Raw genomic sequence first — 12,664 nt, forward strand, 5'->3', positions numbered from 1 at the left:
CTTGAAGAAAACTGCAAAAGGCCTAGTTTATTATTGTCATGCTCAAGGAGACAAGTGGGTTCCATCATCTCTTTTTTCAAACAGAAAAAGCTTACAATTTGATCAGCAACAAACTGCTCAACTCCCACAGGTAAACACTGATTTCATCAGGAAGGGATCCGATGATAATGAAGATGAGTTTGCATTCTGGAGAAAGCTTTGCTAGTGGGTATGGTACACTCCAGAGGTAGCTCTGGCAATGATACAGCTGGGATGGGAAATTCTTGTGACTCTCCTCCTCTTTGCTAAGCATGGCTTGTCTACATTGGTGGAGCTTGTCCACCTGTGTACAGCTTGTCATGCCAATGATGAATTTTGAAATTGAATAAGCTTGTCTCGAATTTCAAACCTATCAAAATGGAAATTCCACTGCCTTCAGTAATTCTATATTTCCCTTTAACAGTACATTCTTGTCCTTCTATAGCCCTGCATTTCACAGGAACTTCTGAGCAATGATTATACAGACACTCATAATGGAAATTCATCTCTCCCAACCTCACACACTTTCTTCACTTTACTTAGCTGAATTCATTAGCATCTTTCCAATCCTGTCACAAAATCCAGAGCGCCTTCAGGGAAGTCCCAATCACTCAGTGTAATAAAGTCTGATACAGTAAATCCTGAACACATCCAAGGAAGCCGGGGGGAGGGGGGGAGGAAAGGGACATGGTGAAAGTCTAGGTAGCTAGAGAAGCAGAGTCAGTTGCATTTCACAATAAGGAGTAATTAAAGCATTCAAAGGAGCAGATGGTCTGCAATTCCTTCTCCTTCTTCCCCCCACCCATATTCCTGACCAGTAATACTCCTGTTTAATTGCATCCATAAAGGGTTTAATTACAATGGCTAGCTCTCTCCATGGGGCTTCACTGAGGTACAGTAGCATCACCCTGGCTTCAGACTGCTTTCAAACAGGAGGGGATGACAGAGACCAGTGACAAGTAAAAGAGAAATTAAAAGAGTGAAGAGGAAAAAAAAAAGACTTAAAATGCACTTTATGCTGTTTCTCTCCTCTTCCCAGCCCATCTGAGACTTACCCTAGCTGGAGAAATCCTGCATCACGGGTCCCCCTAATAACACTGACCATTGTGGATCCGGAGAAAGGGAAGTATAGTAGAAAGTGAATTGGGGCTCCCATTTCTTACCCTGAGACGGACCACTTGAGTGACTGAAGGCTCATTTTCCCGGAGAGCCCCCAAATAGGATTCTTTCTGGAAGGTGGGGACATTATCGTTGACATCCAGAACGTTAATCCTCACTCGCCCTGTAGTCTCTTCCCCACCCCCGTCCCTGGCAATCACAGTCAGCGTGTAGCGCTGCATCGTTTCAAAGTCTAACCGGGCGATCAGCGTGATCATGCCTGTGTCTTTATCCAGGGAGAACCTGCAGAGCAAAAAAAGAGGGGGAGCAGAGGAGTTACCAAGTCAAACCCTCATTTCAGCCAGACAGGAAACAGCAGCCTGAAACAACACCATAAGAAAGAGGCATAGAGGGAAACTGGAAAAGGTTTGATGCTGTGCGAATCATCTCATAGGTTCCTCCTGACTGTAACATTTCACAGTTCTATAGCTTCTTCCAACTGAGGATCTCATTGTACTTTTCAGACACTGATACACCCTCAACCTCTGGGTGATAGGTGTTATTTACCCCATTTTAAAGACAGAGCAAATGAGGCACCAGGAAAGTTAAAGCCAAACTCCTGAAGAAACTGAGGCACGAAGAGGTCAAAGACAAAATTTTCTAATTTTCTAGCCACCCAAAATTTTCTAGCCACCCAAATCCACATTTAAACACTTAAATAAGCAACCTGATTTTCAAAGGGGCTGAGCAGCTGCAGCTCCCATTGAAGTCAATGGAATCACACCCAGGATAAATTTTGCCCCTTTTAAGCCTTATTGTCAATACCATATTCCTTCCATTGTAGCAAAGGACTCCTGGTCACTCACCCACAGCAGAAGCGAGTCCCATGTGTAGCTCTAATACTATCATAGAAGTGTAGGTATTGGCCTCAAGTTACATATTTGTGCAGCTAGGTCCTGATTAAGCAAAGCAATTAAGCATGTTTCTGTTTAAGCACAGGTTCCTGTTGCTTTAGCAAGCCATTAAAACCTTCATCTAGTAATTCCTGTACTGAACCCAATAACTTGTGGCTGAACAAGAGCCTACCTTTTAAAAAACACCCAACCCAGATTTAAAGACTCCAAGTGATGGGACGATCCCGCATATCCCTTGGTAAACTGTTCCAAAAGTTAACTATCCTCACTGTTAAAATTTGCACTTTATTTCCAGTTTGAATATGTCAAGCCATAGATGATATTACACCTTTCTCTGATATATTAAAGCTCAGTCTAGTATCAGAAAATTTCTCTCTGTGCAGGTACTTATAGACTGCTTGAGTCTTCTCTTTGATAAATTAAGTAGATTGAGTTCTGTAAATCTCTCATCTTAAGCTGTGCCTGCCAAACCTGAAACCGTTCTTGTAGTTTTTTTCTGAACCCTCTCCAATTTTTCACTATCCTTTTTCCAAGTATGGACACCAAAACCAGATACAGATCTGGACTGTTATGAACTGGCACAGATGGCTGGGCGTGGCTTGAACAGTATCTGCACTTAGTATAGGGCTGATCCCATTGAAGTCAATGGAAGTTTTGCTATTCACCTCAATAGGAGTAGGATTCAGCCTTCTGGTATGATCCAGCCCAGTCTGTCCCTCAATTTATGAGCACCCAAATCACATGAGAAATTTAAATAGAAAACAAGCCATGTAAAAACTGGACTAGGCCTTCTATTAGGATCAATTTGCCCTCCCTGAGACAGTTTATGGTAGCCTTTCTCTCAAGAGAGACTTCACAGATTAAAGTTACCAACATTCCAATTTTGTAAATTCATGGCAAGACTGAAAGGGGATTTTAAGGAAATGAAACTATCTGAGAAGGTTTGTCGCACTTACCTGTCAGGATCATCACTGAAAAAATAGCTGACTTTCCCATAAGTGCCCACATCATTGTCAGTTGCCTAAAAAGTTTAAGTACAAAGGGAATATTAATAAGAAAGATGTTTATGAGAATTTCAACTTAAAAAGTAAATTCTTGATTAGGAAAACATTTAAAAAATCTATAGGAATCTTAATTCAACCTCTTCTTCCTATGGCTGCTGCATTGGTCAGATGGTTCCTTTGACATCCTTCTAGGTTACCTATGTGCTCCCTGTTGTCTAGGATTTCTTGCAGAAAGGGTGGGGGTACGGGGTTGTTACACTTCCCTCAGGACTTCCTCTGAGGGGATAACTATTTAACTCTGTTTTTCTGATCCTCCAACCTGCCATGACTACGTACAGCATGAGCTGCACCCAAAATCCATTCAAAGTGAGTATACAAATCCAGTGCTGCTTTCTGCCCCTTCTCCTTACCAGTGAATTAATAGGCTAACACCAGTGCAGGTTTTGTTAGCTGACATTTTTCATCTGATAAATCTGGGACTCAGATGTTTTTGCTTTCCTGAAACGTATTCTGTGCATGTCCCTGATTCATAGTCTGCCCTAGACAACAACATTCCATCAAATCCTCTTTACACCAGTTCCACAAAACTTTAGCAGTAGGAAACTTTTCATATACTCTAACTTACATACCAAGAGCAGCTGGCAGAGTAAACAGTACTCACAAAAATATACCTGTGAACAATGGGGCATAATAAAAGACACAGAAAATTGAAAAGAACATTAATACAATAATTATGAAAGACAAGCTGCTTGAATGGTCCATGATAAAATCCTGCAGAAAGAAAGCATTACAAAAATCCACACAATAATGAAGGGCAGTTACACTAACATGCGGTGGGGGTGGGTGATGATTCCAGAGAAAATTGCAAGGCCTGATTTGCCAAGGAAAGGAAATAAGACATAAAAGTGTGGCATTTACAGAGGGGAGTCATAGTCCATGTAACTGGGGTCAAGCAATCCTCAATTAAAAGTAGGTAAAAGGGCATTCCCATAGATTGGGCCATTTACTGTTCTCATTTCTCATGTTCAATGGCAACACCCATTGATGCCAGTCTCAATTACGTGAAGATGCAGAAGTATTGAAACTGAGAGTGAGGCACATTTTTACTATTTACTCAGCGTTGACAATGTACTTGGGGCCTTACAAAACACAGACATGGAGCCAGATCCTGCCCCAAAGCTCTTACAGTCCAAAATACAGATACTCTAGGCAAGCCAGAGAAGGGAACAATTTAAAGCTTTGATTTTTATGCCAACTCACTTTACGTGGCCTTACAAGGACAAAAGTAGAGGGAAAATACCAACAGGCATGTTCCACAGCAGATCGCATCATTTTGTGTAATCTCATTTACATTTTCTATTCCCTGTTCAAATGTGACCTGGGAGATAGGTCAAACACATGAAAACTGTTTTTCACTCATCCTGGATCTTCACAACAGATCTGGCACTCAATGGCTTTTGGGACTAGTCCATTGTCACATTGTTTTATTTTTCCTTGATAGCAAGTGGAGTCACTGCGGTTTATCATTCAATACAAATATCTAGTAGAACATGCTGCAGTATGAAGGAAAGAAACAAAACCTATTCATTCATCTGAAATATGAAATCATATCCTGCTTTCCCACTCAGGCACTCTTCTGATTCCTGCTGGAGGCCAGAGAAAGCTCCCATAGTTGTAACTTCCATGCTTACCCTCCACACTTCCTTAACAACCAATCTCTCTCTCCATGACTGAGGAGGATTAGACAGTCAATTTTCTCCCTTAAACTTCTTGACAAGTCACCAGTGGTCAATGCTAGATACTCACCCCAGCCCACAATTTTCATGGTGTTGGTTTTTTTAAATTAGAGGATCCAAAATACCAGTTCTCAGATAAGTAAGAATTCACTTCTGAAAAGTATTTTCCTGGAAAAAAAGGATGGCTCCAATGGTTAGGGCCTGGGACTCTGGACATTCTACACGCAGGGATTCTGTGGCAGAGCAAGGAACCATGAGATGTTGGGCAAACCACTTAGGGTATGTCTACACTACGAAATTAGGTCGAATTTATAGAAGTCGTTTTTTTTTAAATCGGTTTTATATATTCGAGTGTGTGTGTCCCCACAGAAAATGCTCTAAGTGCATTAAGTGCATTAACTCGGCGGAGTGCTTCCACAGTACCGAGGCAAGCGTCGACTTCCGGAGCGTTGCACTGTGGGTAGCTATCCCACAGTTCCCGCAGTCTCCGCTGCCCATTGGAATTCTGGGTTGATATCCCAATGCCTGATGGGGCTAAAACATTGTCGCGGGTGGTTCTGGGTACATATCGTCAGGACCCCGTTCCCACCCTCCCTCCCCCCGTGAAAGCAAGGGCAGACAATCATTTCGCGCCTTTTTTGTCTGCTGCCAGCCAAAGATGTAAAGGATAGATGGAGTGGGTCAGAACAAGAAATAGACCAGATTTGTTTTGTACTCATTTTCCTCCTCCCCTGTCTAGATCACACTGCAGTCAGTCACAGAGAAGGCGCAGCGAGGTTAATCTAGCCATGTATCAATCAGAGGCCAGGCTAACCTCCTTGTTCCAATAAGAACGATAACTTTGGTGCACCATTTCTTATTGGAACCCTCCGTGCAGTCCTGCCTGAAATACTCCTTGATGTACAGGCACACTCTTTGTTGATTTTAGCTCCCTGAAGCCAACCCTGTAAGCCGTGTTGTCAGTCGCCCCTCCCTCCGTCAGAGCAACGGCAGACAATCGTTCCGCGCCTTTTTTCTGTGCGGACGCCATACCAAGGCAAGCATGGAGGCCGCTGAGCTCATTTTGGCAATTAGGAGCACATCAACCACCACACGCATTATCCAGCAGTATATGCAGCACCAGAACATGGCAACGCGATACCGGGCGAGGAGGCGACGTCAGCGCGGTCCCGTGAGTGATCAGGACATGGACACAGATTTCTCTGAAAGCATGGACCCTGCCAATGCATGCATCATGGTGCTAATGGGGCAGGTTCATGCTGTGGAACGCCGATTCTGGGCTCGGGAAACAAGCACAGACTGGTGGGACCGCATAGTGTTGCAGGTCTGGGACGATTCCCAGTGGCTGCGAAACTTTCGCATGCGTAAGGGCACTTTCATGGAACTTTGTGACTTGCTTTCCCCTGCCCTGAAGCGCATGAATACCAGGATGAGAGCAGCCCTCACAGTTGAGAAGCGAGTGGCGATAGCCCTGTGGAAGCTTGCAACGCCAGACAGCTACCGGTCAGTTGGGAATCAATTTGGAGTGGGCAAATCTACTGTGGGGGCTGCTGTGATGCAAGTAGCTCACGCAATCAAAGATCTGCTGATATCAAGGGTAGTGACCCTGGGAAATGTGCAGGTCATAGTGGATGGCTTTGCTGCAATGGGATTCCCTAACTGTGGTGGGGCTATAGACGGAACCCATATCCCTATCTTGGCACCAGAGCACCAAGCCGGCGAGTACATAAACTGCAAGGGGTACTTTTCGATAGTGCTGCAAGCTCTGGTGGATCACAAGGGACGTTTCACCAACATCAACGTGGGATGGCCGGGAAAGGTGCATGATGCTCGCATCTTCAGGAACTCTGGTCTGTTTCAAAAGCTGCAGGAAGGGACTTTCTTCCCAGACCAGAAAATAACTGTTGGGGATGTTGAAATGCCTATATGTATCCTTGGGGACCCAGCCTACCCCTTAATGCCATGGCTCATGAAGCCGTACACAGGCAGCCTGGACAGTGGTCAGGAGCTGTTCAACTACAGGCTGAGCAAGTGCAGAATGGTGGTAGAATGTGCATTTGGACGTTTAAAGGCGCGCTGGCGCAGTTTACTGACTCGCTTAGACCTCAGCGAAACCAATATTCCCACTGTTATTACTGCTTGCTGTGTGCTCCACAATATCTGTGAGAGTAAGGGGGAGACGTTTATGGCGGGGTGGGAGGCTGAGGCAAATCGTCTAGCTGCTGGTTACGCGCAGCCAGACACCAGGGCGGTTAGAAGAGCTCAGGAGGGCGCGGTACGCATCAGAGAAGCTTTGAAAACCAGTTTCATGACTGGCCAGGCTACAGTGTGAAAGTTCTATTTGTTTCTCCTTGATGAAACCCCCCGCCCCTTGGTTCACTCTACTTCCCTGTAAGCTAACCACCCTCCCCTCCTCCCTTTAATCACCGCTTGCAGAGGCAATAAAGTCATTGCTGCTTCACAGTCATGCATTCGTTATTCATTCATCACACAAATAGGGAGATGACTACCAAGGTATCCCAGGAGGGGTGGTGGAGGAGGGAAGGAAAATGCCACACAGCACTTTAAGCACAGCACTTTAAAAGTTTACAACTTTAAAATTTATTGAATGACAGCCTTCTTTTTTTTGGGCAATCCTCTGTTGTGGAGTGGCTGGTTGGCCGGAGGCCCCCCCACCGCGTTCTTGGGCGTCTGGGTGTGGAGGCTATGGAACTTGGGGAGGAGGGCGGTTGGTTACAGAGGGGCAGCAGTGGCAGTCTGTGCTCCAGCTGCCTTTGCTGCAGCTCAACCATACACTGGAGCATTCTGGTTTGGTCCTGCAGCAGCCTCAGCATTGAATCCTGCCTCCTCTCATCACGCTGCCACCACATTTGAGCTTCAGCCCTGTCTTCAGCCCGCCACTTACTCTCTTCAGCCCGCCACTTACTCTCTTCAGCCCGCCACCTCTCCTCCCGGTCATTTTGTGCTTTCCTGCACTCTGACATTATTTGCCTCCACGCATTCGTCTGTGCTCTGTCAGTGTGGGAGGACAGCATGAGCTCGGAGAACATTTCATCGCGAGTGCGTTTTTTTTTCTTTCTAAGCTTCACTAGCCTCTGGGAAGGAGAAGATCCTGTGATCATTGAAACACATGCAGCTGGTGGAGAAAAAAAAAGGGACAGCGGTATTTAAAAAGACACATTTTATAAAACAGTCGCTACACTCTTTCAGGGTAAACCTTGCTGTTAACATTACATACATAGCACATGTGCTTTCGTTACAAGGTCGCATTTTGCCTCCTCCCACCGCGTGACTACCCCCTCAACCTTCCCCCCTCCCTGTGGCTAACAGCGGGGAACATTTCTGTTCAGCCACAGGCAAACAGCCCAGCAGGAATGGGCTATACTGAGTGTCCCTGAAGAAAAGCACCCTATTTCAACCAGGTGACCATGAATTATATCTCACTCTCCTGAGGATAACACAGAGAGAGAAAGAACGGATTTTGGTTGAATGCCAGCAAACATACACTGCAATGCTTTGTTCTACAGTGATTCCCGAGTATGTGTTACTGGCCTGGAGTGATAAAGTGTCCTACCATGAAGGACGAAATAAGGCTGCCCTCCCCAGAAACCTTTTGCAAAGGCTTTAGGACTACATCTAGGAGAACCGCAAATGCCAGGGCAAAGTAATCCTTTCACATGCTTGCTTTTAAACCATGTATAGCATTTTAAAAGGTACACTCACCAGAGGTCCCTTCTCTGCCTGCTGGGTCCAGGAGGCAGCCTTGGGTGGGTTCGGGGGGTACTGGCTCCAGGTCTAGGGTGAGAAACAGTTCCTGGCTGTCGGGAAAACCGGTTTCTCCGCTTGCTTGCTGTGAGCTATCTACAACCTCCTCCTCCTCCTCATCTTCTTCGTCCCCAAAACCTGCTTCCGTATTGCCTCCATCTCCATTGAAGGAGTCAAACAACACGGCTGGGGTAGTGGTGGCTGAACCCCCTAAAATGGCATGCAGCTCATCATAGAAGCGGCATGTTTGGGGCTCTGACCCAGAGCGGCTGTTCGCCTCTCTGGTTTTCTGGTAGGCTTGCCTCAGCTCCTTCAGTTTCACGCGGCACTGCTTCGGGTCCCTGTTATGGGCTCTGTCCTTCATGCCCTGGGAGATTTTCACAAAGGTTTTGGCATTTCGAAAACTGGAACGGAGTTCTGATAGCACGGATTCCTCTCCCCAAACAGCGATCAGATCCCGTACCTCCCGTTCGGTCCATGCTGGAGCTCTTTTGCGATTCTGGGACTCCATCATGGTCACCTGTGCTGATGAGCTCTGCATGGTCACCTGCAGCTTGCCACGCTGGCCAAACAGGAAATGAGATTCAAAAGTTCGCGGTTCTTTTCCTGTCTACCTGGCCAGTGCATCTGAGTTGAGAGTGCTGTCCAGAGCGGTCAGAATGGAGCACTCTGGGATAGCTCCCGGAGGCCAATACCATCGAATTGTGTCCACAGTACCCCAAATTCGAGCTGGGAACGTCGATTTAAGCGCTAATCCACTTGTCAGGGGTGGAGTAAGGAAATCAATTTTAAGAGCCCTTTAAGTCGAAATAAAGGGCTTCACTGTGTGGACGGGTGCAGGTTTAAATCGATTTAACGTTGCTAAATTCGACTTAAAGTCCTAGTGTAGACCAGGGCTAAGTCGAAATAAAGGGCTTCACTGTGTGGACGGGTGCAGGTTTAAATCGATTTAACGTTGCTAAATTCGACCTAAAGTCCTAGTGTAGACCAGGGCTTAGTCTCTGACTGCTTCAGTTCCCCTTCTCTGAAAAGACACTATTAGCACTCACCTACCTCACTGGAGTGTTGTGAGGATAAATACATCAAAAGCACTGAGATACCATGATAATGGGAGCCAAGTAAGTATCAAAGGTGCACAGATAGAATCCTAACTGGATACTTAAGGTTCTCTTTTTGTAGTAGCAACAGACACGTAATAAGAAAACCTTTGCAAAAACTGTCCTACTTCAATACCCCCATGATCACTTTTTCTGCACTCTTATGTTCCTGAATTATCCAAACAACAGTAGACACCATTCACTGTCAATATTTCACCATAACAATAAAATGCAGACTCTGAAAGGGACAGCTTTATGGTCTATAGGTCAGGTTGGAAAACTCAATCTCGTTACAACAAAAGATTCGAATCATAGTAGGGTCAACTCAGCTCTTTACCCTTCCAAGGTAGCTAACATGAGTGACATGCAATTCTTTGTGTGTGGGGCCCGTCAAGTGAAACCTTAACAATAAAAAACCCTCACCCTGGATATTAAAGATCCCAAAGTACTTTTAGTAAGAGGAGGGATATGCCCTGTTGCCCTTATTCCAAAGTCTCCCCTTTTCCACTGATGTGCCAAGTGCCCCCAGAGGGATCTGCACTGCAATCATGCTCATGCATATGGTAGCTCATAAATACATAAGAAGATATATGGGGACAAAATGTAAATGGTCACTGTGAAGAGCATGCACCAACTACCCAAAAAACATAGTTTTTAATTATCCTGGAATTCTGACTCATTCCTTGAGAGAGAGGGATACTGGCTGTATGAGACACACACATGAACACAACCTCTTTTAGAGCCACACAGTGTTCTGAAAGGAAAATTATGCAATGTTGCAAATGCCTCTTTGTTTAGAAAGGTAAATTTTCTTTATGTAAGAAGCAGTTTGGTTAGGACACAAGGGGGAAAGAGGGGCTGAGCCGCTGTTACTGTACTTTTAGCTCCTAGCAGAATCTGAGGCCTTTCACCATCAGCAGCCCATCCATGCAAATCGTTTGGAGCTGTGACAGGTTTTGCAGGCTGACCATGGCAAAATAATAACAACCTTCCCAGCAAAATGTGTAAAACTCAAAGTGTCACTCTGGGTGAGCAAGGCAAGATTTGTGGATGTTTTGAAGTCTTTTCTCTAATGAATATATAAAATATGTATGAATGGCAGCAAAGGAAAAGGACCAGAAAATTTTATTTTAAAATGAGAAAAGTGGAATAAAAATCCCAAACTATCTTTTTTTTTTTAATGTCTTTTCTAAATTGAGCCCTTGTCTGGGTTTCTTTGGTTCCAGTGGAACAGGGAAAGGCAGGGGCAGAAACACATTTCATTTCATAATGCCATCAAAGGGCTGTATTTTAGGGCTGGCATGGAATAGAACCCTCTCCTGCAACCTTCATGATTTATATATCTTGATTATCCTTGATAGAATAGATGTCCAAGAGTATCACAGAGGGAGGAAACCCCTTTAACGGTGCTTAGCTTGCCTAACAGTTATGGGAGTGGGGAGGAAGAAAGGGGTATGAACAGACAGAGAGAGAAGAAAGAGGAGGAGAAAGTGTGAAAACTATCTGGAGAGAAATCATATATTTCTCAAATGCCTTCCCAACTCAGGCAGTAAGTTCTTAATGCCTAATGCTAGTTGAGTGACACTCCAGCAGTGCACACCTTTAATACCTGCTAGTACATTTAGCTGAACAGCCTTCTGCCTACTAAATGCTGTAATGTTTGATTTATTTATTCTGTACATTATAATTTCATTAAGCAAACCACCCCCTGCCTTTAATTACCACGCAGTTGCCAGGGAGAATCCCACCAGGAGACTGATGATTCTGAAAGGGTCTCTCTCTCTCTCTCTCTCTCTCTCTCTCAATTCAGGCTGAAATCACTGAGGAGGCCTCTTACTACACACAGAGCCTGCCTCTAGAAAGAAGCGAGAAGCTTTCAATTGCACTCAGCAAATACTGCATGGGGAACTGGATGTCCTGGGGAACTGTGCGGTCCTGGCTGCTTTGTTTGCAGTTGGTGCTGCAGGATGTAGCATTTACACTGAAGCTGTGATGGAAAATGCCTCTGAAGTGCGTTCTTTGTTGCATTAAGTTCCACTTAGTTGAGGCAAGGGAACCAGACCCCTAAATGTAACAGGGGACGGTGTTGCAATCATTCTCCCCTTCCTTAGTCCAAGCACGTCTCACTTCATTTTCCCCTCACAGTGGGGAGTAGCTGACACAAAACATTTATTTCTCTTACAAGGACAGCTCCCGCCACAATAAGCAAGGAGAGGTTCCTTACCAGACTACCTACATTTTTCCCTCCTATGAATGAAAGTCCTAGAGGAGGAGTATGAAGGAACAAAAGGGAAACCTTTGCAGGAAATGTCTCTGGTTTTGTTCTAATTCACAGCACCCTTCTTGAAGAGCACATCACAGTGCTGCATCCATGTCCCTAATCATTCTGCATTAAAGAGGCACCCTCAATGCAGAGGATCAGAGCTTTGTCAGACAGGAAGGAGGACAAACGAAAGTAATTACTGCTTGACTCCCTGTTCCTTCTTTCCCTTTTCTTCATTCAACCTCCCATCCCTCTACAGTAACTCCTCACTTAACGTAGTTATGTTCCTGAAAAATGCTACTTTAAGCAAAACAATGTTAAGCGAATCCAATTTCCCCATAAGAATTAATGTAAACCGGGGGGAGGGGGGGTTAGGTTCCAAGAATTTTTTTTTGCCAGACAAAAGACATTATATACATATACAGTATACATTTTAAATAATTTTAAACAAACAATTTAATACTGTACTCACCAATGATGATTATGAAGCTTGGTTGAGGCAGGGGCATAGCAGGGTGGGGGCGTGGGAGCTTGCCCCGCTTCGCCCGCCCGGCGTTCCAGCCAGGGAGCGGGGTTGGGGGCCTGCTGGGCGGAGCAGGGCAAGCCAAACAACCTTATAACAGAACATTGCGGGACTTTACACGAGTATGTTCTCTAAGAGATCAGCAACCTAATAACTAAACAATGTTAACCAGGACGACTAAGTGAGGAGTTACTGCATTCAGTAGAACTGCTGTTTGGTCTGGCCAGGATTGCCCCGTAGGAAACC

The 12,664-nt window shown here is 45.1% G+C and overlaps 2 protein-coding genes across 14 annotated transcripts in view; both read right to left on the reverse strand.

Annotated features, from left to right (window-relative positions):
- The window catches only part of CDH23 (cadherin related 23), a 521,149-nt gene that overhangs the window by 183,921 nt on the left and 324,564 nt on the right, over nucleotides 1-12,664 (reverse strand). For all 13 annotated transcript variants that reach the window (XM_073353546.1, XM_073353545.1, XM_073353548.1 and 10 more), the window contains 2 exons: nucleotides 2,987-3,051; nucleotides 1,182-1,419 (listed from right to left, as the gene is read on the reverse strand). In XM_073353546.1, coding sequence (XP_073209647.1) covers nucleotides 1,182-1,419; nucleotides 2,987-3,051 — 303 coding nt within the window. The remainder of the gene's footprint in view (nucleotides 1-1,181; nucleotides 1,420-2,986; nucleotides 3,052-12,664) is intronic.
- Nucleotides 7,365-9,077, reverse strand: LOC140915146 (uncharacterized). Its single transcript, XM_073354723.1, has 2 exons — nucleotides 8,494-9,077; nucleotides 7,365-7,906 (listed from the first exon to the last, which is right to left on the reverse strand). Exons 1-2 carry the CDS (start codon nucleotides 9,074-9,076, stop codon nucleotides 7,365-7,367), a joined length of 1,125 nt encoding a protein of 374 aa, XP_073210824.1. The 5' UTR covers nucleotide 9,077.

The sequence above is a fragment of the Lepidochelys kempii genome, chromosome 7 (assembly GCF_965140265.1).
Source record: "Lepidochelys kempii isolate rLepKem1 chromosome 7, rLepKem1.hap2, whole genome shotgun sequence".
Taxonomy (NCBI): domain Eukaryota; kingdom Metazoa; phylum Chordata; order Testudines; family Cheloniidae; genus Lepidochelys; species Lepidochelys kempii.